The sequence below is a fragment of the Panicum virgatum genome, chromosome 7K (assembly GCF_016808335.1).
Source record: "Panicum virgatum strain AP13 chromosome 7K, P.virgatum_v5, whole genome shotgun sequence".
In the NCBI taxonomy this organism is placed as follows: Eukaryota; Viridiplantae; Streptophyta; class Magnoliopsida; order Poales; family Poaceae; genus Panicum; species Panicum virgatum.
Window position 1 is genome coordinate 26,539,300 of NC_053142.1, and position 24,482 is coordinate 26,563,781.

Genomic DNA, 24,482 nt, shown 5'->3' on the forward strand with positions numbered 1-24,482 from the left:
TTTTTTGAGAGGGCACACTTGTCTTAGTTGGCAGCCCGTGGGTGGATGGGAGCTGGGCTGTGGCGGAGAAAGAGAAGCCCGTGGGCCGGCGACAGTTAGCATCCTCGAGATCGAGACGCATCCGAACATCCTCCCCCCGCCGCGAAAGCAAAAGCCTTTCCCGCGGCCGGCGCCTGAGGTTTTCCTTGCCCACATTATTTTTCACACACAGAAGGAACCGTGCGTCTCGTCCCGTGCGCGCGCACACCTTCCCCAGATCTTCTCGAACACCCCCTCGAACAAACCCGTCTCGATGCGTCCCCCCGCGCAGCACTGCGACACACCAACACCCTCCCTCTCGCTGGCAGCGGGGCCCACGCGCCAGACCCCTCCTCGCGTCGCCCCTAGTATATATCCTCCTCGCCCCGACACGGAACGGAGGCAGCGGAGGAGAAAACGAGAAGACCGTGCGGAGGCCCGCGTCGTGTCCGCCGAGAAGCCACTCGAGTCGAGTGAACCAACCATCCAACCGGCGGGGAGAACCAGGGACCCCCTCACCCTCAACTCTCGCCGGCGCCGCTCTCCCCTCCCCCGATGGCCGCCGCGACGATGCGGGCCGTGCAGTACGACGCCTGCGGCGGGGGCGCCGCCGACCTCAAGGTAACCGAGCGCCGCCCCCGCTCCTCCCAACTTTCGATTCGTGGGCGTGGGTGGGTTGATTCGTGGGGCGACCCAAACTGCTAACTAGTTGCTCAGTTGCCGCGCGCGGCCCTTGCCCCCTGTTTTGGAAAACCGCGGTCTGTTGCGCAGATTCCGCGGCGCTACTCATAGAGTCAGTGTGCTCTTCCTATGTTGCGGCTTGCTTGAGGCCAAAAGCCTGTAGCGCGCTAGTAGATGGCCGGGCGACGTCGCGGTCGGATTATTACGCGCGAAATAGGAACCAGGTTCGGAGGAGCAACGCTAGTCTACTGCAGTCTGTGGCCCAGATCGAATACTCAATTCTCCATCGATTGTGTGGCTCGCTGGTGACTAGTTAGTTTACTCGTACTGAATTGAGTTGGTTACTCTCTGCCTGATGATTGCTTACACACGCACGGGAAAACTAATTTGATGGGGGGAATCTAGTTGATTCCTGTCTTCCTGAACTTTTGATTCTGTTTCTGTACAGTCACCAAATTTTGAGAAAAGGTCTATATCTGTCTTTAGTTTAAAATAAAGTTGTCTGTCGACTGATTCTGAAATGTCTCTGATGCAGCTTGTGGAACTTCCCGTCCCTGCGGCAAAGAAGAATGAGCTTCTGTTGAAGCTGGAGGCAGCAAGCATCAATCCGGTGGACTGGAAGCTACAGAAAGGGATGCTACGCCCTATCCTGCCTCGCAAACTGCCTTTTATCCCAGGTAATCATCCTTATTCCTCACTGTCGTTGGGCCGCCTCATACGCTCGTTCGGTACTGGTGGCTGGATGACTTGGACCAACAATTGGCCATTTCTTTCACTGTATCTGTTAGTTCGCTCTTTTACAAATTAGTATGTTGTTATTATGTAAGTACCATATGTTTTGTGTTTGGGTCTAACTTGAAATTGTGTGAGTTAAATTTTATGTTCTTTCTCATTTCTGATGACTGGTAATGATGACGTGTACCTTGACAGAGGGATCAAACATTGCTTTGCCCATGTATTTTAGGAACTTGGGTCCATTCATATATTATTGCGATTGTACTCCAGAAACACATGTCAGTGTCCGTTTCACTTTTTTTTGTGTGTGCTTATGAAAAATCCTGAGGGTAGAACTTTGTACCATAAGAGAAAAAGCTGAGCCAAGACCCTTTAACTTCTTTAAGGCTATTGCATCCTTTGGTTTCTTATTGGAAAGAACCTTATGTTAACAAATGAGCAATAGCCACTTTTCTTTATTACCTGCATCTGGATGAAGGGTGTGAGTTCTGTGTGATACTCTCATGCAACCTGTAGAGGTCCTGTGGTGGCCTCATTTCTGTAATATGATAATACTATCCTATCATGTGCATCCTTTCGTACAGTATTTTGAGAAATTACATAACCAGTTCTGCTAATCCCTCCATCTTCTGCAGTGACTGATGTGGCAGGAGTTGTGGTTGATGTTGGTCCAGGAGTCAATGGATTCCAGGCTGGAGATCAAGTTGTTGCCATGCTGAACTCATTTGTAAGCACGCTTCACTCCTGCTAATACAACTATGTTATTTTAAGTTCGAAGACATCAACTCAATTCCCAAAGGCATTGTTGCATGTGAAAGCACTTTTTAGTAGTTGGAAGCGGTATATCAGATTGCTAGATACGTTGATGTTTTCAATATGGCTTCATATTTGTTGGAAGGTGAAGTTTATGTTCTAACTCGTGTTAACACTGACTGCCATTTTAACAGTATGGAGGTGGACTTGCGGAGTACGCTGTGGCATCTGAAAATCTGACCGTCAAGAGGCCTCCTGAGGTGTCCGCTGCTGAAGGCGCAGGGCTGCCCATCGCTGCTGGCACTGCGCTCCAGGCTTTGAGGACCATTGGCGCCAAGTTCGACGGAACTGGGGAGCCCTTAAATGTGCTGATCACCGCTGCATCCGGTGGTGTCGGGCTCTATGCTGTGCAGCTCGCAAAGCTGGCAGGTCTCCACATCACTGCCACCTGTGGCGCGCGCAATGTGGAGCTGGTGAAGAGCCTTGGCGCGGACGAGGTGCTCGACTACAGGACGCCGGAGGGCGCCAGCCTGCAGAGCCCGTCAGGGAAGAAGTACAATGGCGTCGTCCACTGCACAGTCGGGATAAGCTGGTCGATGTTCGAGCCTGTGCTCGCCAACACCGGTAGGGTGATTGACATCACCCCGAACTTCACAGCCATCCTCAAGTCGGCGCTGCACAAGGTGACGTTTGCCAGGAAGCGGCTGGTGCCCCTGCTCCTGTCTCCCAACAAGGCTGACCTGGAGTTCCTGGTCGGGCTGCTGAAGGGCGGCAAGATGAAGACGCTGATCGACTCAAGGTTCTCTCTGAGCGAAGCCAGCAAGGCTTGGGAGAAGAGCATCGAGGGCCACGCCACAGGCAAGATCATCGTCGAGATGGAAGGCTGATCCGCCATTAACAAAAGCAGGGAGACGCAAGGTAGCTGGCTATAGACATACAGCGTTGACGGACAAGTAGTAGCAGGGTGTCTGGGTATGGCTTCGTCGTACAGAAGAATATTGGTGAGGAACTGAGGATAGATGTTTATAGGATTGTGCTTTTTCCTTGTTTTCGATTGTGAGGTTCTTGAGTAGGTTGGGGGTTTGTGGATTTGCACCGTTGATCAGTAAAGTGGCATCGTAGTATTTCGTAGAACATGTTCCGGTCGACCAGTAGACTTGCTCTTTTTGGGCGTTACATTTAACTTTCTGGTAGATATGTTGTATATAGTTGGCACGGCACGACATACATGGTGCCTTAAATAAAATTTGCGCTTGTGAACAAAATTTTTGTAGGACACGTGGTTGGTACGGGACATCCTATACAACATTACAAATCATTTTAACTTGGTGAATGAACGTCAAAATAGCAGGTCTATTTCGTTTCTCGGTTTAATTTCTTTGCGTTTTGTAACTAGAAGGGTTGAATTGAAGAGTTGCAGTAGTTTAAGGGGCAAGGAAGCAAATTGACAGGGTTAGTAAATTGGATTGAGAAAGTAAACTTCAAGTACAAGTAAATAACTACGGTATATTTTTTTCTGGAAAAAAATCCAAACATAATGGAAGAACTTGATATTTAAACTTCTTGGGTTTGAATGCACGAAAATGGCTCAACCAAATAGAGAAATATTCAATGATTGATAGCACAATCAGTAGCTCGCAATGTTTTGGAATAATATTTGCCTCCTGCTTAGAGGACGACAGCAAGGCACGTTTGTTCACAAGAAAGCTTTGTTCAATTGAGACAAGGTTTTAAAATAATCATAGATTAACTGGGATTAACAATAAAGTTTTGAAAAAAAAAAGTTCAGAGATTAACTAAATATCTAGTTTATGGAAGTTTACAAACCATAATCCGACTGCTAAACATACCCCTGTCGCGTTGCAAGACGACTAAAAGCAACATACATTTCCCATACCTGAGAAGCGAGCATGCGCTAGCATTGGCAGATTCCACAAACAAGAAACTTATCCAACCAATCTTAGGTGCTCTAAACCATAACTTATACTTTTATAACAGTAAAAAAAAACTATGAATCACTGGCACCTCAAATCAACCCCTCTAATTTGGGAACAAGTAAAAAAGAACGGGAAAACACGAGTCAGCTGATCGACGAAGAAAAACATACTAGGGACTACATCTCACTCAATAGACGTACATTCTACAATTAGTAACCCCGATATAACCACTGCTTTACCTTGCCACAAAACAAGGATAAGCATCAATTTATGACCCGACTTTTGCTGATAAACCTCACATGAACCCAAATCCACCACACCTGCCACTCTTTTGGTCAACCATGATGGTGACCATAGAACTCTGAACTATTACTGACGGACAGGACAGCTACCAAGAGCTCACTTTGCAGCCGCGGTAGCAGCGGATGTCGCCCGGGCACCACGACCACCAACGGTACCAGAGTGGTCGACCCGCTGGTAGCCAACATCTCCACGTGATGAGCCACCCCTGCCACCACCCCGGCCGCCATAATCGGATCGATAATTTAACTCGCCCCTTCCGTAGCCTCTGCCTCCATTGTAAGTACCACGGCCTCTAAGGCCTTCGCCTCGGAAGTTACCACCTCTACCTGGTGCAAACCTTCCTCCTCTGCTACCGCCTGAAGTCAGAACAAATCGTGTCAGCTGACATCAAAAGACAATAAAGGGTGACAAGCTGTCTATCATGATAAAGGAAAATCTAGGTCAAACATGGTCCTACACCTGAGAACTTCATTTTTTTAGTCATTACTCCTAGAGAAATGATATAATTTTCCATAGTAGATGACCAAAACAACAAGTGGTACTCTATTATGAGAAGTGGTGCTCTACTATGATTCTATTTGCCACAGGAGATGAACTAAGACTAACACTCTCAGAATCTTCAGCTACATCCCAGAATGCCACCTGCAACAGCTGTGATTTTGTTTCCCATAATAATTGCAATTCAAAAGAACACATAAACAAATACATAATATTTTTCGAAATAAACAAACTTGCATTCCACAAGAAGTCTTCATGCTTTAGATAGCACAAATATGTATATGGACTTACCACGAGAACCAGTAGTTCTTTTCTCTTCAACATAACATTGCCGTTCACCAATCATGACAGGAGAAGCCTGCAATCACAAGTTATTGTCAGGTAAAGTATCGTTCATGCATGCAACATAAACACAGCATTCATATTCAAAATTGCTGAGTTCCACAACATCCAGGCACCCTGAATCCACATCTCTGAGCAGAAATAAAAAATAGTCAAAATGTACAAACATAAGATAAAGACATTAAATAAATGTAATGACACTGCCATTTTTTTCTCAAACAAGCAGGACAGTCTAGCTACTCACTGCCATTTTTTCACAAACAAGCAGAAGTGTTGCATCCCATTCCATTATAGAAACAAAATGTCCCTCCATTTCCAAAACATCAAATAATTCATAAAAGAGGGAGTACAGCCCAGAGTCCACACCCTGAATAGTTTAGAATATATGCACCAGAAACAAAAGGAAAAAACGCAACCAAATAAAAACAAGCCTACCAGGTTCTGAAGACTCTAAACTCCAGCAATGCACCAGTGATCCCCCTACTCACCTACTGCCCACACAACCAACTTTGTAATGAAACTGCTATATTCTAAGATTGTGGACATAGTAGGTAGTAGAGGCTTGTGCATGGGGGAGGCTCCGTGCAGGACCACAGATATAACTAGACTTGGAAAAAAATTAATAATCTATATATTCTTAACAAGACAAAGCAGCCAGCAGGCACATAGCACTGGGGAGGGTAACAGCATCAACAAAGTGAAAATAAATTATTTCAGAGATAGCATTCCAACAGCACTTATCTGCACCAATAGGTCAGTTCACTAAAATGAGGGTACAACCAACACAACAAAAAATGATAAGAGGGGCTGGATCACTCCATAGTTTGACCCAGAATTGGGGTGCTGGATGCAATTCCAAACAAGCATAGCATTTTTTATCTTAGTATACCACTAAAACAAGAAGAACCTACCATAGAAGTTACCTAGATGAAAATAACTTAGAAAGAAAAGACATCGTCTGCAATACTAGCATATGTATCACAGTACCTGTAATTAAAAGATAAGCAGCTCAAGGAAATGATTAGTAGTTCTTTTCTGTTTTCTGCCTAAGGATGATTAACATCTGGAAGATTAGGCCATGAATGTACCGAATATATCATATATATGGCCCGCACAAACATCTCTCCCACATAACTAAACTAGCAGAACATTTTTTAAGGAATACAAAGTTACTACAAGGTAACTAATTCACAAGTTACACAAACTTTATACAACTATATAATCATAAAACAATCTGACATGATAACAGGGCATACAGAATTAGACTGATTAGCTCACTGAAGAATACCACAGATTAAAAAGCAACCAGAGTACCATGTCAGATTACCTCTATTGCAGTTTGGACAGCACTGGCATCCTCAAACTCTATAAAGCCATAACAAAACCCTTGGATCTGTGTTTCCTCGACAGAAATAGAAAGATCAATTTGAGCATTAGGCTCACTGATGACTGTAAAAATAATTTTGAGAAGAAAAACAAGTACCTTGTTGCTTCTAACTTGGATGCCTTCGTTCTTAATAGTGCCAAATCGCTTGAATTCTTCTTCTAATTGTTGTGGTGTGGCACTTAATGGCAGATTCCGCACATATATGGCATGTGCATCAACTTTGAAGATGATAAGAAAGAATGTCAGATGGAGTCGACTGAAATCAATAAGCTCTTTAGCTACAAGTTTGGGTTTTGACAATACCTTCTGGATCTTGAAAGCTGCCACCCTGAGCGTTAGGAGTGAAAGCTGGAGCATCAGCGACCAAAGTGGGTGCAGGAGGGGCTTGTTTCTCTGGTTTTGGGGGTGCAGGCCTGGAAGGAACTGCAGGAGCTGGAGGTCGATATTCTTTCATGACTTTTACCTAGAGCATAACAACAAAATTCCATGATGATGATAATCATAGAAAGGCAAAGTGCAAATATGGACTCTTAACATACCACACATAACCTAATTAAGTCCCAAACCCATACAACACAACCAAACCAAGAAAACCTTGAATAAATCTTCACCATAAGACAAAAGCTAGAAGTCAAACAATCTGACAGCAAGAATCAGCATTTAAATATCCAGATTTTCAATCGTGTTTCCACCTAAAAACAGTTTAGATATTTATTGTGCAGTGTGTTACATAATTCATAAATCATTTAATGCAGCATTGATGCTTAGAACTCAGAAGCTTCATGTTAAGTTGTGAATGTTTAGCCTCCATACACCAGACATGGGAATCTAGTAAAATACTCTCCATTGCTAACATATGATCGCTCCAATGTTCTAAAGCATAAGAACAAATTACAGGAAGAATTGAAAATTATATTTGCCTCGCATGGTAGACTCCCAGAAATAAATATATGCAGTTAGACTTATGAATTTCATGTGATGTTCAGCAAGATGCAAGGAAGAGAAAAGCTTTCTGAAACCTACAATTGAAGCATATGACTTCTTTGGGGCCTCCTCGATCGGTACAGGGGGAGACGAACTCGGCGCAGCCACTGCTACATTATTCGGGACTTCATTTATGACCTCGGTAACCAGCGTTTCTTTAACAACAGGCTTCTCCACATCATTAGGCGGGTTGTAAACCTCCTCCCCGTTGAGATCTTCCACCTCCTGAGTAGGAGGTGCGGGCTCAGCTGCATGCTGCTCGGGCTGCAGCGAAGCATCTAAAACGAAACAAACACAAGCAATCTAAACACAACGTAATTGACATCACAGGAGTGGAAAAAAGTTTCAGAGATTCTTGACTGCAACACACCCTGTTCGCGAGGCACGGTCTCGTTGTCTGCCCCGACAGTGCCGTTGGCCAGGACAGGAGCAGAGGCAGCCTCCGCGTCCGCGGCGGCCTCCGGCGCCGGCGGCAGGTGCCCGGCCCCCTCCGCCCCCTCCCCGTCCCCGACGTAGCGCAGAATGTCGTTGAGCACGAAGTAGCCCTTCTCCTGCGGCGCGAGGAAGAAGGACTGGACGAACTCGCGGCCGACGCCGGTCCTCCCCGTGAGGTGGCCCATGACGAGCACGGTGACGCCGCCGCCGAGCGACTCCTGCGCGTCCACCGCCTTGATCTCCGCGCGCGTGATGCCCATGGACACGATCTTGTCGCTAATCGCCTGCGGAGTCAGAGATCAGGGGCGCGCGCCACCACCCGAAAACCCCCACATACCTCAGGGGTGAGAACCTAGCCCAGATCTGGGCCGAGGGGCTTACGTCCATGGTGGTGACGGTGTCCATGCCGTCGGCGCCGGCGCCGGCGGGCCGGCCGAGGCGGCTGGCGTCCTGGTAGAAGCGGTGGACGAGCTCCGGCGACTGGTGCAGGATGTTGTAGTACTGGTTCACGAACGCGTTGCCCACCTGCGCGCGCACACACACAGGAGGGGATAGAGAACACGCCCCCGCGACGAGACGCGCGGAACGGAATCGGGTCAGTGCGGATCCGGCGAGCGAGACCGGCCCCGGCGGCGGGCGGATCGGGGGGTGCGGGGGCGGGAGGGGGGAGGCTTACCACTTGCGCCGGCGGCGGCGATCCGGGCGCGGCGGCTCCGGCGGGCGGCGGCGGCGGCGACGCCATCGGGGGACGAGGAGGGGGAGAGGTTAGGGTTTTGTGGGGGAGGGGAGGCGGGGGAGCGAGGCGGAGAGAGGGGTTTGTCTGCTGGCGTCTCTCGTTCCCCGCAAAGCTGGCGAGAGAGTGGGCGGGGAAAGGAAAGGAAAGGAAAGGGACGAAGGGTGCGGCGGCGGCGGCTGGGGGGTTATACGGCCGCGGGTGGGGGGCAGCGGCACGTGCGAGTGCGAGGCGAGCCCGATCGCGCGTTCCGCCCGAGGACTGCTGGGCCGCTGGGTGCTGGGGCCCGTGATGCGACGGGCCGGGGATTCGCATGCGGCGCGCGTTTTCACCGTGGTTTTCGCCCGATTTGGGCTGCAGGTGCGTGATCCGATTCGGACTGTACCAGCTGAGGGGGCGTGTGGCTTATGATTGAATTTTTCTATTTTTTAGAGGAAATATTTTGTTCTGGTTATCAAGATTTTATTCTTTATATTTATTTTTTCACACTCATCATCATTTATATCCAATCCTCTATATCAACTCGCTTTCTGTCTCTCCCACCGCCATCTCCTCTCTCTCCACTCTCTTTTGTCCCTGACTCCCAATCCTCTGCTTTCCCGGCTCCCCCACTAGCGGCGGCTCCTCCTTCCCCCTCCCCCCTCGCATGTACCGCTCCTCCCACCCCCTCGCCTGATCCAGCGTGGCGCGGCAATGGCTGAGGCTCCTCGCATCAGAGCAGGAGGAGGGGGAGGAAGAGGCTCATTGTAGTGGCGGCAGCTCGTCCCTCCCCCCCTCGTCGGATCCAGCGCGTCATGGCGGTGGCGGCGCCAGAAGCTCCTCACGGCCCCACTCCTTTCCTCTCCTCTGCACGGCTCGCCTAGCGGTGGCGCGGACCTGGCCATGGTGGCGAAGCTTCAGCTCGCGCGTGCTGGCATACTGTTGGGGCACGCAGCCCTTCCCTGTGCTCCCCTCTGCATGGCTCACTCGGCAACGGCGGCGGATCTCTAGCCTCTACATGGCTCACTCGGCAGCAGCGGCGGCGGCGCTCCAGCTGAAGCGAGCCGGCGAGTCATGGCAGGTGCACGGCCGGGCGGAGCGGACACCTCCAAACCGCCACTAGATTTGGCGAAACCTTTTGTTTAGCGAACACGAGCCAGGACCTCAGTGCAGGGGATTTTTCACTACTCACTGGAGGGAGGGTGACGGCAAGGCAGTTTGATTACTAATTAGGGGGCTTAGTTCGATTGAGACATAAGGTTTTCAAATAAATATAGATTAACTGGTATTAACAATAAGATTTTAAAAAGAATTGTTCAGAGATTAACTAAACCTCTAGTCTACAAACCATATTCCGAGTGCCATCCACACCCCTATAGCGTTGCAAGACGACTAAAGAGCAACAGACATTCTCCAGAGTTGAGAAGAGAGCATGCGCTAGCATTGACTGATTCCAGAAACAAGAAACTTATCTTACCAATCTTACAAGCTCTAAACCATAACTTCTATTTTAATAACAGTCAATAAAAGCTATAAATCACTGGCACCTCAAATCAACCCCTCTAATTTCGGAACAAGTTAAAAAAACGGGAAAACACAAATCAGCTGCTCAACGAAGCTCAATAGACGTATATTCTACAATTAGTAACCGATATAACCACTGCTTTACCTTGCCACAAAACAAGGATAAGCATCAATTTATGACCCAACTTTTGCTGATAAACCTCACATGAACCCAAATACACCACACCTGCCACGCTTTTGGTCAACCATGATGGTGGCCGTAGAACTCTGAACTATTACTGACGCACAGCTACCAAGAACTCACTTTGCAGCAGTAGCAGCAGATGCTGGCCGGGTGCCACGGCCACCGGCTGTACCAGAGTGGTCAACCCGCTGATAGCCAACTTCTCCGCGCGATGAGCCACCCCTGCCACCACCTCGGCCGCCATAATCAGATCGGTAACTGAACTCGCCCCTCCCATAGCCTCTGCCTCCATTGTAAGTACCACGGCCCCTAAGGCCTTCACCTCGGAAGTTACCACCTCTACCTGGTGCAAACCTTCCTCCTCGGTTACTGCCTGAAGACAGAAAAATTCATGTCAGCTGAAATTCATGTCTATCATTACCAAGTAATTGTAGCTCACACATGGCTCTACACCTGGGAACTTGTTATTTTCTGAAGTCATTGCTGCAATAGAAATGATGTACTTTTCCATAGTAGAGGACCAAAACAAGAAGTGGAACTCTATTATGAACATATTTGCCACATGAGATGAACTAAGAATAACGCTTTCCTAATTTTCAGCAACATCCTAGAATGACACCTGCCAAAGCTGCGTGTTTTTTTTTTGAGGACGGTTGGCTTCCTCAGCTGGGGCTGAGGCAGCCCACCCACGCTCGAGCGCTGGCCGGCGCGGGTGCCTCACCCTGTCTTAAACAATCTGCCAGTGCTCCTGGACTCTTTAAAAAAAAAGACCAGCAGTGTTTTCATTTCCCATTATTCAAAAGAACACATGAACAAAACATATTATTTTACAAGATAAAAAAACTGGCATTCTACAAGCTGTCATGCTTTAGGTAGCACATAATGGAAAATAATTCTATGGACTCACCACGAGAACCAGTAGTTCTTTTCTCTTCAACATAACATTGCCGTTCACTAATCATAACAGGAGAAGCCTGCAATCACAAGTTATTGTCAGATAAAGTATCATTCATGCATTCAACATTTGATGGAGCAGTCATAGAAGCTGATCCCACTATAAAAGAAAAACATAAACACGGCATTCATATTCAAAATTGATGATCCACAATATCCAGGACACCCTACAAGATGACCAGACCTGAATCCACACCTCTAAGCAGAAGAAATAAAAAATAATCAAAATGTACAAAGTAGGATAAAGACACTAAATAAATGTAATGACACTGCCATTTTTTCTCAAACAAGCAGGAGTCTTGTACCATTTCATTATTGAAAGAAAATAGCTACTCCCTCTATCCCAAAATAAGTGTAGTTTTAGCATTCAAATTTTGTCCCACAAAGAGTGTAAATTTAGCTTGTAATGAGATCCATCTAATTAAAACAATATCGAGTACCAAAAGAATATTGTACAGGAAAATGCATAGATCTAATCAAATATTTAGTAGACATTACTTTTCTAGTTCCAATGCATATGCATTCATTGAGGATCTAGAAAACTAAAAAAAATAACACGATTTTCAATCACAATTGCTAGAAATAATTAGGGTTAACAAAGTCATTTCTTAGGATGAGTAATGTGTCTGAAATTTTCTAAAACAACACTTATTTTGGGACGGAGGGAGTAATCATTGCCACTTTTTCTCAAACAAGGAGAATTGCATATCATTTCATGATAGAAAGAAAATAGCCACTCTCTCTGTTTCTAAAACGTCAAAAATATTTCGTGAAAGAGGGAGTACAGCCCAGAGTTCACACCCTGAATAGCAGTGTTTTAAAGGCGACAAGGCAACCCAAAGCAAGCTGGGTACGCCTGGACACTTAGGCAACAAGGCATTGCTGTTACTCAAGGCGAGCTGGGTCCGCCTGGATGCTTAGGCGACGCCTTTAAAACACTACTGAATAGTTTAGAATATATGTGCCACAAGCAAAAGGAAAAAAAAAACAACCAAAATGAAAACAAGCCTACCAGGGTCTGCGGACTCTAAGCTCCAGCAGTGCACGAGTCAGCCCCTACTCACCTACTGCCGCACAACCAACTTTGTAATGAAACTGTCATATTCTAATATTGTGGACATAGTGGGTAGTAGAGGCTTGTGCATGGGCACTGCTCTTTGCTGTGGTGGATATAAATATTAAGCGGGACAACAGATATAAATAGACTTGGGAAAATTTAACAATCTATATGGTAGAGATTGGTTGGCTGCTTTAGTCCTATCCAGTCCCCGTAATGCAGCTACTGTGTGTTCAGGGATTTAGCCAGGCTTAGGCGCTTAGCTAATGCAGAGGAGGGAGCTGGAAACGAGAATGAGATTTGTTTCCAGCAAAGCAAGCTTGGCTTAGCCATTGCTTTCATTTCTCTTCACCTCCCCTCCTTTTCATCAAGCAGGAGTTCGCACGCGCTGCCTTGCACACCGCGGCCCTGCGCGGCTGGACATGCTCCCCCGCACGCCTGCAGAGTTCGTCCACGCGGCAGCTCGACGCAACCCGCTGACGCTCGCCCACACGGCAGCTCAACGCGGCCAGCGGCGCTCGCTTGCACGCTGCAGCCCCTTGCGGCCGACGATGCTCACCCGTATGCGGTTGGCCCCAATTTGTTGCAGCAGAACACAATTCTACCATGCGGGACTTCCATTAAGCGCAGCCCACGTCGATATGAGCATGAAATCTTGGCTTTGTTGATTGAGGTCTGGAGGACCATGTCTTCGCCCCGGCCATCCACAAGCAGCAAGCAACTCCATCACTTCTGCCTCCTGCTTCTAGTCCCAAGCAGCCCCGTCTCTGCCGCCATGTTTGAGCTCATGCCGGATGGGCAGCTCATCCCAGCAGCCAGCGAGCGGCTGCAGCGGCTGGCGTGGCCGTTGCCATGGCAGGCAGGACCAAGAGGGACAGGACCACTTTGAGGGGGGAGGTAACGTTTGACGGGGTAACTCTGCCTTCACCATGTGCAATGTTATCATATCTCTGATAGGCAACCAACGAAACATGAACTAGCTAGTACAAACTTATTCATAGCAGTGAACCAAACAACAGCAGATTGTACTGCTGAAGCCAGGGTTAGACTGGCCTGGCTTAGATAATAAGCCTGGCTAGACTAGCACAAGCAACCAAACACACCCTATGTTCTTAACTAGACAAAGCAACAAGCAGGCACATAGCACTGGGGATGGTAACAGCATCAACAAAAGCCAAAACAAATTATGTCAGAGCTAGCATTCCAACAGCATTTGTGCGCAAGAGGTGGGTTCAAAACAATGAGGGTACAACCAACACAACAAAAAAAATGATAAGAGGGGCTGAATTGCTCCATAGTTTAACACAGAATCTTCTTGGGGGTGCTGGATGTGATTCCAAACAAGCATAGCATTTTATCTTAATATACTAAGAGACCACTAAAACAAGGAGAACCTGCCATAGAAGCTTCCTAGATGAAAAATAATTTAGAAAGAAAAGACATCGTCTGCAATACCGCACAATCAATTAGCATATGTATCACAGTACCTGTAATTAAAAGATTAGTAGCTCAAGGAAATGAATGTTATTCTTTTCTGTTTTCTGCCTAAGGATGATTAACAACTTGAAGATAGTAAAGGCTATGAATAGACTGAATATATCATATATGGCCCGCACAACTAAACTACTAGAACTCATATTAAGAAATACAAACTTACAGCAAGCGAACTAATTCACTAGTTACACAAACCTTATACAATTACAAATCATAAACCAAACTGGCATGAGAACAGGGTATACAGAATTAGATTATTAGATTAACTAGCTAACTGAAGAATACCACAACAGATAAAAAAGCAACCAGCGTACAATATAAGATTACCTCTATTGCAGTTTGGACTGCGTTGGCATCCTCAAATTCTACAAAGCCATAACAAAACCCTTGGATCTGTTTTTCCTCGACAGAAATACAAATACCAATTTGAGCATTAGGCTCACTGATGACTGTAGAAATAATTTTGAGAAGAAAAATAAAGTACCTTGTTGCTTCTAACTTGGATGCCTTCATGCTTAATGGTGCCAAATCGCTTGAATTCTTCTTCTAATTGTTGTGGTGTGGCGTTTAAAGGCAGATTCCGCACATATATGGCATGTGCATCAACTTTGAAGAGGATTAGAAAGCATGTCAGATGGAGTCGATTGACATCAATAAGTGTTTTAGCTGCAAGTTTGGGTTTAGATAATACCTTCTGGATCTTGAAAGCTGCCACCCTGAGTGTTAGGACTGAAAGCTGGAGCATCAGCAACCAGAGAAGGTGCAGGAGGGGCTTGTTTCTCTGGTTTTGGGGGTGCAGGCCTGGAGGGAACTGCAGGAGCTGGTGGTGGATATTCTTTCATGACTTTTACCTAGAGCATAACAACAGAAATGTCATGAAAGGCCTAAAGTGTATATAGGGATTATTAGAAAACTATCCATCACCCAATTAAGCCGCACCCAACAACACAATAAAATCAAGATAGCCTTGAAAATTTCTTCACCAGAAGACAAAAGTTAAAATTCAAACAATCTGACAGCAAGAATCAACATAAAAATATCCAGATTTTCATTCTTGTTTCCACCAAAAAAAGTTTAGAAGATTCATTTTACGTTGTGCCACATTATTCATAAATCATTTAATGCAGCATTGACACTTAGAACTCAGAAGCCTTATGTTAAGCCGTGAATGTTTAACCTCCAGATTCCAGACAACATGGGATTCAAGTATCATCATTTACATTGTTAATGCATAATCACTCAAATGTTACAATGCATAAGAATAATTTCGAAAAGAACTGAAAATTATATTTTGCCTCGCATGGTAGATCTCTAGAAATATATGCAGCAAGATTTATGAATTTTATATTATACTCAGCATGATTTAAGGAAGAGAACAGCTTTCGGAAACCTACAATCGAAGCATATGACTTCTTTGGGGCCTCCTCGATCGGTATAGAGGGAGACGAACTTGGCGCAGCCACTGCTACATTATTCGGCACTTCATTTATGACCTCGGCAACCGGTGTTTCCTGAACAACAGGCTTCTCCATATCATTCGGCGGGTTGTAAACCTCCTCTCCGTAGAGATCTTCCTCCTCTGGAGTAGGAGTTGCGGACTCAGCTGCAGGCTGCTCAGGCTGCGGTGAAGCATCTACAAAGAAACAGACAAACACAAGCAATCAAAACACAACATAATTCACATCACAGGTGCAAAAAAAGTTTCAGAGATGTTTGACTGCAACACACCCTGTTCGCAAGGCAGGGTCTCGTTGTCTCCCCCGACAGTGCCATTGGCCAGGATGGGAGCAGGGACGGCCTCCGCGCCCGTGACTGTCTCCTGCACCGGCTGCTGCGGTGGCGGCGGCGGGTGCCCGGCTCCCTCCTCCCCTTCCCCGTCCCCGACGTAGCGCAGTATGTCGTTGAGCACGAAGTAGCCCTTCTCCTGCGGCGCGAGGAAGAAGGACTGCACGAACTCGCGGCCGACGCCGGTCCTCCCCGTGAGGTGGCCCATGACGAGCACGGTGACGCCGCCGCCGAGCGACTCCTGCGCGTCCACCGCCTTGATCTCCGCGCGCGTGATGCCCATGGACACGATCTTGTCGCTAATCGCCTGCGGAGTCAGAGATCAGGGCCGTGCGCCACCACCCGAAAACGCCCACATACCTCAGGTCAGGTGAGAATTAAGCCCAGATCTGGGCCGAGGGCAGAGCGGCGGGGCCAAGGGGCTTACGTCCATGGTGGTGACGGTGTCCATGCCGTCGGCGCCGGCGCCGGCGGGCCGGCCGAGGCGGCTGGCGTCCTGGTAGAACCGGTGGACGAGCTCCGGCGACTGGTGCAGGATGTTGTAGTACTGGTTCACGAACGCGTTGCCCACCTGCGCGCGCGCACACAGGAGGGGATCGAGAACACGCCCCCGCGACGAGACGCGCGGAACGGAATCGGGTCAGTGCGGATCCGGCAAGCAAGGCCGGCCCCGGCGGCGGGCGGATCGGGGGGTACGGGGGCGGGAGGGGGGATGGGGGAGGCTTACCACTTGCGCCGGCGGCGGCGATCCGGGCGCGGCGGCTCCGGCGGGCGGCGGCGGCGGCGGCGGCGGCGGCGACGCCATCGGGGGCGGAGGGGTTATGGTTTTGGGGAGGAGGGGGAGCGAGGCGGAGAGAGGGGTTTGTCTGCTGGCGGCTCTGGTTTCCCGCAAAGCTGGCGAGGGAGCGGGCCGGGGGGAAGGTAAGGAGAGAACAGGGGAGAGGAGGCGCGGCGGCGGTGGCTGGCGGTTATACGGCCGCGGGTGGTGGGCAGCGGCACGTGCGAGGCGAGCCCGATCGCGCGTGAGGGCTGCTGGGCCAGTATTTTTTTTTCCAATTTAGAGTTAGTTTAATTTTTTCAAAGTCATAAGTTCTGTCACGCGACACTTAGTAATACTAAATATAGATTTATTATAAAACTAATTTCATAAGTCGTAATTTAATCATGAGACGAATCTATTAAGCCTAATTAGTCTATAACTAGTTGAATGCCCGTGCGTTGCTACGGGTATTAATAAATTTCATAACAGTAAATGAGCACGAGCAAAACATAACACAATATTAGACTTATTAATATCCACACACAAACCTCTGCATAATAGTTTTAAAATCCACACGTAAACCAAACTGCCCACATGCGCATATGCACAAGAAAACCACCATTTAGAGGGCCATTTGCGCTTGATTAAACAACAAACAAGCACTTTGTAGGAAATTTTCATATATATATGTACAAAGTTCATAGAATCAATCAATTTGCTACGATAAAAACTCCATGATAACTTGTTTTCCAAATTCATTTGTTGAAGATGCAGCCATTTGCCTGTTTTCAAGCTCCTGCCATTGTTTGATTCTCAAGCAATTGTTGTGTGCGCATCTTGATTATCTTGATACATAGCAATCTGTAGTAAACCAGAAAGAGTAAAGAATTAATGACACAGATAGGTCCACAAATGATATCACAGGCAATGTCAACACAAGAAAATCACTCGATACTAAAAACATTTCAGGGGTCGTGGTAAAATAAGGAACTTTAGATAGCTCCAAAAATGGCATATGTAACAGATTAGAACCACAACTACTGATTAAGAGGGAGCTCATCACCTTTGCGTGGTGGGATATGGAAGCCTTGGTGAGTGGTGACACACTCGGAATTGACCCAAACACAAGTACAAGTAAGATATTTTGTTATATTATGAAATTATTACCACATGTTTGATAGATGGATTTAGAAATTCATCATATATTTCTGCAAACAAAAAAATGGCCACAACATTAGGAACAACATACATATTCAGAATTTAGTGAATATATGGATATTAATTTTATACTTGTACCAAATTCACAGAGCACTTGGCAGCTCTCTGATCTAAGAGCAAGAATGCAAAGGTGTATTGGTATAAAGACATGGAAAGAGGTATTGGCATAATTCCTGGAATCCAAACTGCACTCTCTACCTTGTTTAATTTGTCTTGAGAGCCTCAGCATCTAATGGCAAATCCGAACTCGGAATTGGAACAAGGCATGGCAATGGCTTCCACTGAGATCAACAATCCCATATACTCAAGAAATCTGCTGGTTGAATATGACATGGGTAAATTGCATATCCACATAATATGCAAAGTAGCACAGCAAGAAAGAAAAAAAACATAAGGTTGGAGAAGGTTAAAACAATATAGCTACTACTTACCATGATAACATCTCTGTTTCCTGCAATCTTACCATAATAGTGTTGCACATGAGAAGACCAAAATTAAAGAACCAATTACCCAAATCAGAAAGCAGTTAATGACCTAACCTAAAAAAATCACGGTCCTTGAAGGGATTCATGTACATGGTCACTCTTTGTGCCATTTGACAAAAAGTATCATTTTCCATCAAACACATTTGGGAAGCAATAAGCTGGAGATGAAAACTGAAGTACTGAATTATCAGAACAAAACTATAAGCAACCAGAGATGGTAATATCATTGTCTACAACTGAAGTGATACTCTATATATCCAATGTAGTTTGGATTCTGGAACCCATCTCTGCAAACCAATTAAGCAACGCATCAGTTCAATCACATTATGGCACCGTTTCTACAGAGATCAAGTAATAGACCCACAGACATTAGGAAAATGAATGATTTTTCACCTCTACATGTCAATAATTCGATCTCAAAAGCTGTGCTCCACTCGCAAAACGCGTCAAGGAGATATAACGAGCATTTGTGGAGAACATGATTGAGCAAGAGCAAATTGCAAGCGACCAAAGTCGCAGCAAGTCGAATGGTTTGACCTTACTGCAATGCTCGGAGGATATGCCCCTTCTATCCGTCGATCTCGGCCAGCTCTTCGTTCACCGATGCCAAATCCATGTCCTCCTCCTGGGCAACCGCACCAGCAACCGAGCCCCACAAGGGAAAGCAAAATCCAAACAGAAAGCTCGATCAGGCACCCCGTCCCCGCAAGGTCCCAGCCAAACCGGATCGATGGGGCCAGCAATGACAGCGGCGGCGGAGGCAGGGACCTGATCATGCTAATAACAATTCCTATTCACATCTCCGTTGGGCAGAAAATGAAAAGGAAACAATAACATCATTATACGACTCATGAGTACAACTCAATGTTGCGAGCGTGCTTGATGTGTGACATCCGGCCCAATTTGGATGTGGCCCAGTTGTGGCCCATGAGTTCTGCGTGCACATGTTTAGTGCCTAGCAAGGGTGGAGCCAACTTATAAGTCTTTGTCCTCCAGCCATAGCACCTTCGGGTTGACCCTTTTATGTGAAGCGAGGACGAAAGCGTAAGTGAGGTGCTATGTGTAAGCGGGCTCGCCCCCCGGAAGGGCTGGGTTGTGCGGTGTTGGGGGACGGGATGTTACAAATGGTATCAGAGCCGACTCTCGTGGTTGCGCGTACGGGTCAATGTGCTGCGTGCGGGCGTGCGCCAAGGGGGAACGTTCCTGGACATTTGCTCAGTATGGGTGAGTTGGACCGATGAGGATGTCGGGTTCTTTGAGGGGGGTGTGTGACATCCGGCCCAATTTGGATGTGGCCCAGTTGTGGCCCATGAGTGCTACGTGCACATGTTTAGTACCACCTTGCTAGTTGAGTAAGGGTGGAGCCAACTTATAATCCTTTGTCCTCCAGCCATAGCACCTTCGGGTTGACCCTTTTACGCGAAGCGATGACGACATTTGCCCAGTATGGGTGAGTTGGACCGACGAGGATGTCGAGTTCTTTGAGGGGGGGGTGTGTGACATCCGGCCCAATTTGGATGTGGCCCATGAGTGCTGCGTGCACATGTTAGTACCACCTTTCTAGTTGAGTAAGGGTGGAGCCAACTTATAAGCCTTTGTCCTCCAGCCATAGCACCTTCAGGTTGACCCTTTTACGCGAAGCGAGGACGAAAGCGTAAGTGATGTGCTATGTGTAAGCGGGCTCGCCCCTCGGAAGGGCTGGGCTATGCGGTGTTGGGCCGCTTGTTTTGGGAGCCCAATGCCGAAATAGGGCCAAATGGAATCAAATCCTCCTATGTAGGGATCTATGACCTGCAAGCGTGACGAGCAACCAAGATAAGGATCCAAGTAATCATTAAAGGAGGAGGTTCGCAAGGGTTCGTTGCAAAAGCTTGAGGGGCTCCTGGCCATGGCAGACAGTGCCTTCGGCTGACAAACTCGCAGGCGCCAGGGCAGGATTGGGATGCCGGAGAGAAAGGGAAAGGGGAGAGAGGGAGGGAGTGAAACTCAGGGGTGTGCTCATCTATGGCAGAGAGGGCTAGCTTGCCGGAGGCAGGGTGGATTGGGATGCCGGAAAGGAGGGGAAAAGGGAGAGGAGAGGGTGGGAAACTCAGGGGTGTGCTCACCTACAGTGGGTGCGAACCCACCCATGGTCGACGCCGCGGCGGAGAGGCCGGGTGTGGCGGCGGCGGGTGCGGACCGGTGGTGTGGCGAAGAGGCGGCCAAGGGGGACGTCGGAGCGACGATGTAGGCGAGTAAGAGAGGGAGGCATGTGCTGAGCGAGGGGGGACATCGGAGCGGCGGCGTAGGCGAGGGGGACGCGGAGTGGCGGCGGCGGCGAGCATGAGAGGGAGGCGAGAGCGCTGGCGTGAGATGCGTTGGACGGCGGCAAAGCACGGGGGTGGGCGGAGGTGAGAGCGCCGGCACACGCGCAGGGATCAGGGATGTGGGGAGTTGGTGAAGCATGGGGTCGCGAGGAGGAGGAGATCGCGGGGCAGGGGTCATGCTGGGCAGAGGAACCGTCGGGCACGATCGCACGAGGGAGCTGAGAGGCAAGGCGGGTCGGACTGTGGGAGGGTTCGAGGGTGGAGATCGCACCGGATGATGATCAGACGATTAATATGCGTCGCTGGCAGAACCACGGGGAGGCAGACCCATGGAAGGGTAAACAGAACTTCGTTCTTTGTTATGTTTAGGTAGTAGTAGATTTGACCACTAATTCCTATAGTAACCATATGCTAATCGTGCATTAATTATACTTAATTGATTCATCTAGAGCCCTAATTGCAACTTATGCAATTAGTTTTATATTAAACTAGCATCTGAACATTCTAATTAACATCCGAATATTTGATGTGATAGCAGCTTAAAAAAATCAAACGAGGCCTTAGCCTTTTTTTAAAAAAAATTCCTTTGAACCCTTGATAAAAAGTTTAGATGCTCATCACGTGCCAACCTCGATGCTGTCACCTTTGACGCCATCATTTTCCATAGGACATATGACGTGGACAGAGTCGGAGGAACGGCGTCAAAGATTATAGTATCGTGCTGTTGAACCACAATGTCGTAAGCTTTGGAGCCGTGATCGTGACATCGTACCATAGGACATAACCCCACAGCTGCTCTAATAGAGGTCGCCTTGTCTCCCTTCTCTCCCTTTCCAATCCTCCCTCCTAGATTCGATCTTTTAAGTGGGAATGGACTTCGGATCCAAGTTAAGCAAGGTAAACTCCCTCGGTCCCTCCCCTCTCTCAAATTTGTCCATAGAAATCGTGTACTTTGCTTATGGTAGCAACCCGATTAGTAGTGATGGATGTATGGATGAGCAATTGATTCAGTTTTAGGTTGAATTCAAGTTGTAGTTGACTCATTTTGTTGGTTGTAGATGTGTTCCTTTTCTAGGATTGCTCACTTTTATCAAGTTTTGTGGGCATACGATCAACATTCCCCGTCGACCTTCATCGTGCAAGAAGCTATGGAAGTAGCTAGAGATCTACCAGCATTTCATGCCCACCATATAAAGAGAGAGCAGAACATTGTAGCTCATGAGTTGGCACAGCTTTCTAACCGGTTGTGTCATAGTGTAGTATGGCGCAACCATTGCCCAGTGTGTGTCGAGCAATTTGTTGCTCGAGATTGTAACCCATTTTTGAGTAATTAATAAAGCTCTCTCCTTCTCGCAAAAAAATAGTGAGCAATGGATAGAATGCCCAGTATTGAGTTTAGTTTATGTGAAATTTTGTTTGTGCTTGAGTTAGTTTGGACCGACATTGAGACGATGTGCTCATGATGTAGATGTGTAGTAGTTGATATATATATTTCTGACACATTTCATTTAGTTGGCTTGTGAAATTTTGAGTTCATTATGTGTTAAGCTTGCTTTATTTTTTATTGAAAATGGTAGATGTGTGTAGTTTTCTTTTTTATTGGTATGGTAGGTGATGGTTAGTTGTGTCTATATTTATAACCAGAAGAGATGAGGCATTTAGATAGAGCATTATGTTTAGTTTAAAAAAATTATTTCTATTACCTAATTTTCTTATCAATAAATTGGTTTTACTATGACGCAATGATGTGTGTGATGGGGACGTGGGGGTTTCAATCTTCCGTCAGGTTCTGGATAACTATCGTTGTGTTCGGAGAGCGACACACCGATCCGGCTTAAGATCCACAAGATCTTACCCTGCAATCTTAGCACCACAACTCCTCTGGTTATTAACTGTGTCACAACTCAATTGACCTCGCCACTAAGGCTAATCCCTGCAAGCGCAATGAAGAACACAAGCAAGAACTCGAAAGAACGCGGCTCAATTAAAGTGACTCTGCAGATGAATGATTAATCTCACGAGTTGGGGTCTCACAAACCGACACAGCGGCGAAAGTATTCTTGACAGAATAATCTAAGAAAAATTCAAACCCTAATGGTGTGGCGGCTGCTGTTTATGAAGACTCTAGGGTCGTGCAAGACCCCCTGGATGCGCCCCTAATGGGCTCCAACACGATACAAGGCCCAAAAACCAAAAGACGGTGTCGCAACGTCGGGACAGAAACTGGACGTCAACTTTCTCGGACAATTTCCATTGACTTCGAATGAATTTGGGCCTGAAACTAGTGCCATTCGAAGCGTCTTGAAATTATCTTTTCATCCATATAAAGAACATCCAAATCCGACTCCGTATGCAATCTGGGCATCTATTTTATTGCGGCCTGTTCCTGGAGTCCGAAACTGAAACGACGTCGAATCGGTTTGGGCCTCCACCTTGGCTGGGGCGCCCTTGCTGGTCTCCTAAGGTGGTGGCCAAGGTGGAGGACGTCTTGAGCCATTCCAAAGGTGTTGTTCACATCCTTGAGGTATACTCCTACTTGGGCCAGGATCCCAAGGGTGAATATTAGGCCCATGACAACGACGTAGCTCCCGGCAGAAACAATGGTGGAATGTCTTGATGATTTGAAGACCTTGCCAATAAGATATTGAGGTGGGACTAGATTTATTTGAAATCTTATCAAATAATCTTTCCATCAAGAGCTCATGGACCTCAATCGCACTCCATGCGACTGAGTTATGATGTTCGCAATGATTCACTATCAGTCTGCCGACGAACCAAAAGTTCAACTTTACATCTGTGCCTACAATCAAAGATTGACATGTAGAAGTGGAACCAAGTGAATTGTACCAAAAATCATTATGCAAATATAGAAATGAGCTCACTTTGTATTTAACTATCATGGTCATATCCATAGGTGTCATGTCCTCACCATCCTCCCCTTCTTGACAGCAAACCGTCCTCGGTTTGAGCTTAGTTGGAGGACAGGTTGTAGGTAGTAACTAATATTGCTCCCCTTCTTGTAAGTTAACCTGTTTCTTTAAAACACAACTGTAGCGAAAATGGCCTCTCATGCCATATTTCAATATAATGTTTTGGCGATTGATGACACACGCAACACTTGAACTAATGTGTTTGCTTAGATGATATACTCAGGCTTTTAGGTTCAAGTGATAACAAAGAGAAGAGAGGCGAAGCTAGGCCCGAAGGTGCATTGACTTGAGCACGTCTGGGAGTTTTAGTATCACCGGTTAAACCGACGTAAGGCAAAATGTACTCATCGGTGCAATGACAGAGATGGCCTGCGGGCTAGGGTTTGGCACCGGATGAACCGACGATAGGAAGTTTGAATACGTCGGTGCAATGGCAGAAGCAGACCAAGAAAAATGCATACATCGGATGAACCGATGATGCACCGGTTAATGGCGTCGGTGTAGTTGTCCAGAGAGTTTGTTTTTCAAGGATCAGAGGACAGCTGCACTCACCGGTTAAACCGACGCTAATATTACATACACCGGTCGATTGCGTCGGTTGATTGCCCGTACACGTAACGGCTAGTTTTCAGTGGGCAGTTTAGTATCACCGGTTAAACCGACGATGGCAATTTGGGGAGCATCGGATTAACCGGTGTTAAGCACATTTCTGGCAGCTTTTTTCCAACGGCTATATTTGCTTGTGCTGCCTATATATACCCCCAAGGCCGCACCATTTGAGAGGGCTGGAGTTCAAGGAAGTATACAAGAGCTAAAGATCATCTCCAACCACCATAGAGCTTCATTGTACATCATATAGGCTTAAGCACACTTGTGAGAGTGCTTAGTGCTTGTTTAGGCTTAGTTCTTGAGAGAACTAGCTTGAGAGAAAGTCTTGCTGCGGCAAGCAACTTGTGTACTCGTCGTGTGACCCTCCGACTTGGTGTGGAGTGGCAACGAC

At 47.2% G+C, this 24,482-nt stretch overlaps 3 protein-coding genes and 1 long non-coding RNA gene across 4 annotated transcripts; 1 reads left to right on the forward strand and 3 right to left on the reverse strand.

Moving 5' to 3' along the window:
- The first annotated feature begins 410 nt into the window (after nt 1-410).
- Nucleotides 411-3,452, forward strand: LOC120640666 (chloroplast envelope quinone oxidoreductase homolog). Its single transcript, XM_039916571.1, has 4 exons — nt 411-639; nt 1,235-1,376; nt 2,070-2,161; nt 2,382-3,452. Exons 1-4 carry the CDS (start codon nt 574-576, stop codon nt 3,072-3,074), a joined length of 993 nt encoding a protein of 330 aa, XP_039772505.1. The 5' UTR covers nt 411-573; the 3' UTR covers nt 3,075-3,452.
- Nucleotides 3,453-4,147: 695 nt separating this feature from the next.
- Nucleotides 4,148-8,971, reverse strand: LOC120640665 (nuclear transport factor 2-like). Its single transcript, XM_039916570.1, has 9 exons — nt 8,750-8,971; nt 8,455-8,598; nt 8,009-8,357; nt 7,678-7,916; nt 6,958-7,117; nt 6,751-6,872; nt 6,595-6,660; nt 5,217-5,283; nt 4,148-4,783 (listed from the first exon to the last, which is right to left on the reverse strand). The coding sequence occupies exons 1-9, from the start codon at nt 8,813-8,815 to the stop codon at nt 4,524-4,526; spliced, it is 1,473 nt and encodes a 490-aa protein (XP_039772504.1). The 5' UTR covers nt 8,816-8,971; the 3' UTR covers nt 4,148-4,523.
- Nucleotides 8,972-10,233: 1,262 nt separating this feature from the next.
- Nucleotides 10,234-16,722, reverse strand: LOC120640664 (nuclear transport factor 2-like). The gene is made up of 9 exons (XM_039916568.1): nt 16,511-16,722; nt 16,211-16,354; nt 15,727-16,090; nt 15,393-15,631; nt 14,690-14,849; nt 14,483-14,604; nt 14,326-14,391; nt 11,401-11,467; nt 10,234-10,866 (listed from the first exon to the last, which is right to left on the reverse strand). The coding sequence occupies exons 1-9, from the start codon at nt 16,586-16,588 to the stop codon at nt 10,610-10,612; spliced, it is 1,497 nt and encodes a 498-aa protein (XP_039772502.1). The 5' UTR covers nt 16,589-16,722; the 3' UTR covers nt 10,234-10,609.
- Nucleotides 16,723-17,053: 331 nt separating this feature from the next.
- LOC120640667 lies at nt 17,054-19,195 on the reverse strand. The gene is made up of 3 exons (XR_005661947.1): nt 18,640-19,195; nt 17,607-18,533; nt 17,054-17,404 (listed from the first exon to the last, which is right to left on the reverse strand). It is a non-coding gene; the product is annotated as an uncharacterized LOC120640667 (long non-coding RNA).
- Between the last annotated feature and the right edge of the window lie 5,287 nt (nt 19,196-24,482).

What these genes read in the sequence shown, in the direction of transcription:
- LOC120640664 (XM_039916568.1), bottom strand. Translation starts at nt 16,588, where the DNA reads ATGGCGTCGCCGCCGCCGCCGCCGCCGCCGCCGCCCGCCGGAGCCGCC. An exon ending in ACACCGTCACCACCATGGAC is followed by an intron (nt 16,091 to 16,210) that starts GTAAGCCCCTTG and finishes CTGACTCCGCAG; the next exon opens with GCGATTAGCGACAAGATCGT. An exon ending in GACCCTGCCTTGCGAACAGG is followed by an intron (nt 15,632 to 15,726) that starts GTGTGTTGCAGT and finishes GTTTCTTTGTAG; the next exon opens with ATGCTTCACCGCAGCCTGAG.
- LOC120640665 (XM_039916570.1), bottom strand. Translation starts at nt 8,815, where the DNA reads ATGGCGTCGCCGCCGCCGCCGCCCGCCGGAGCCGCCGCGCCCGGATCG. An exon ending in AGAAGTCATATGCTTCAATT is followed by an intron (nt 7,118 to 7,677) that starts GTAGGTTTCAGA and finishes GTTATGCTCTAG; the next exon opens with GTAAAAGTCATGAAAGAATA. An exon ending in TCCAAGTTAGAAGCAACAAG is followed by an intron (nt 6,661 to 6,750) that starts GTACTTGTTTTT and finishes GAGGAAACACAG; the next exon opens with ATCCAAGGGTTTTGTTATGG.
- LOC120640666 (XM_039916571.1), top strand. Translation starts at nt 574, where the DNA reads ATGGCCGCCGCGACGATGCGGGCCGTGCAGTACGACGCCTGCGGCGGG. An exon ending in CAAACTGCCTTTTATCCCAG is followed by an intron (nt 1,377 to 2,069) that starts GTAATCATCCTT and finishes CATCTTCTGCAG; the next exon opens with TGACTGATGTGGCAGGAGTT. An exon ending in TTGCCATGCTGAACTCATTT is followed by an intron (nt 2,162 to 2,381) that starts GTAAGCACGCTT and finishes CCATTTTAACAG; the next exon opens with TATGGAGGTGGACTTGCGGA.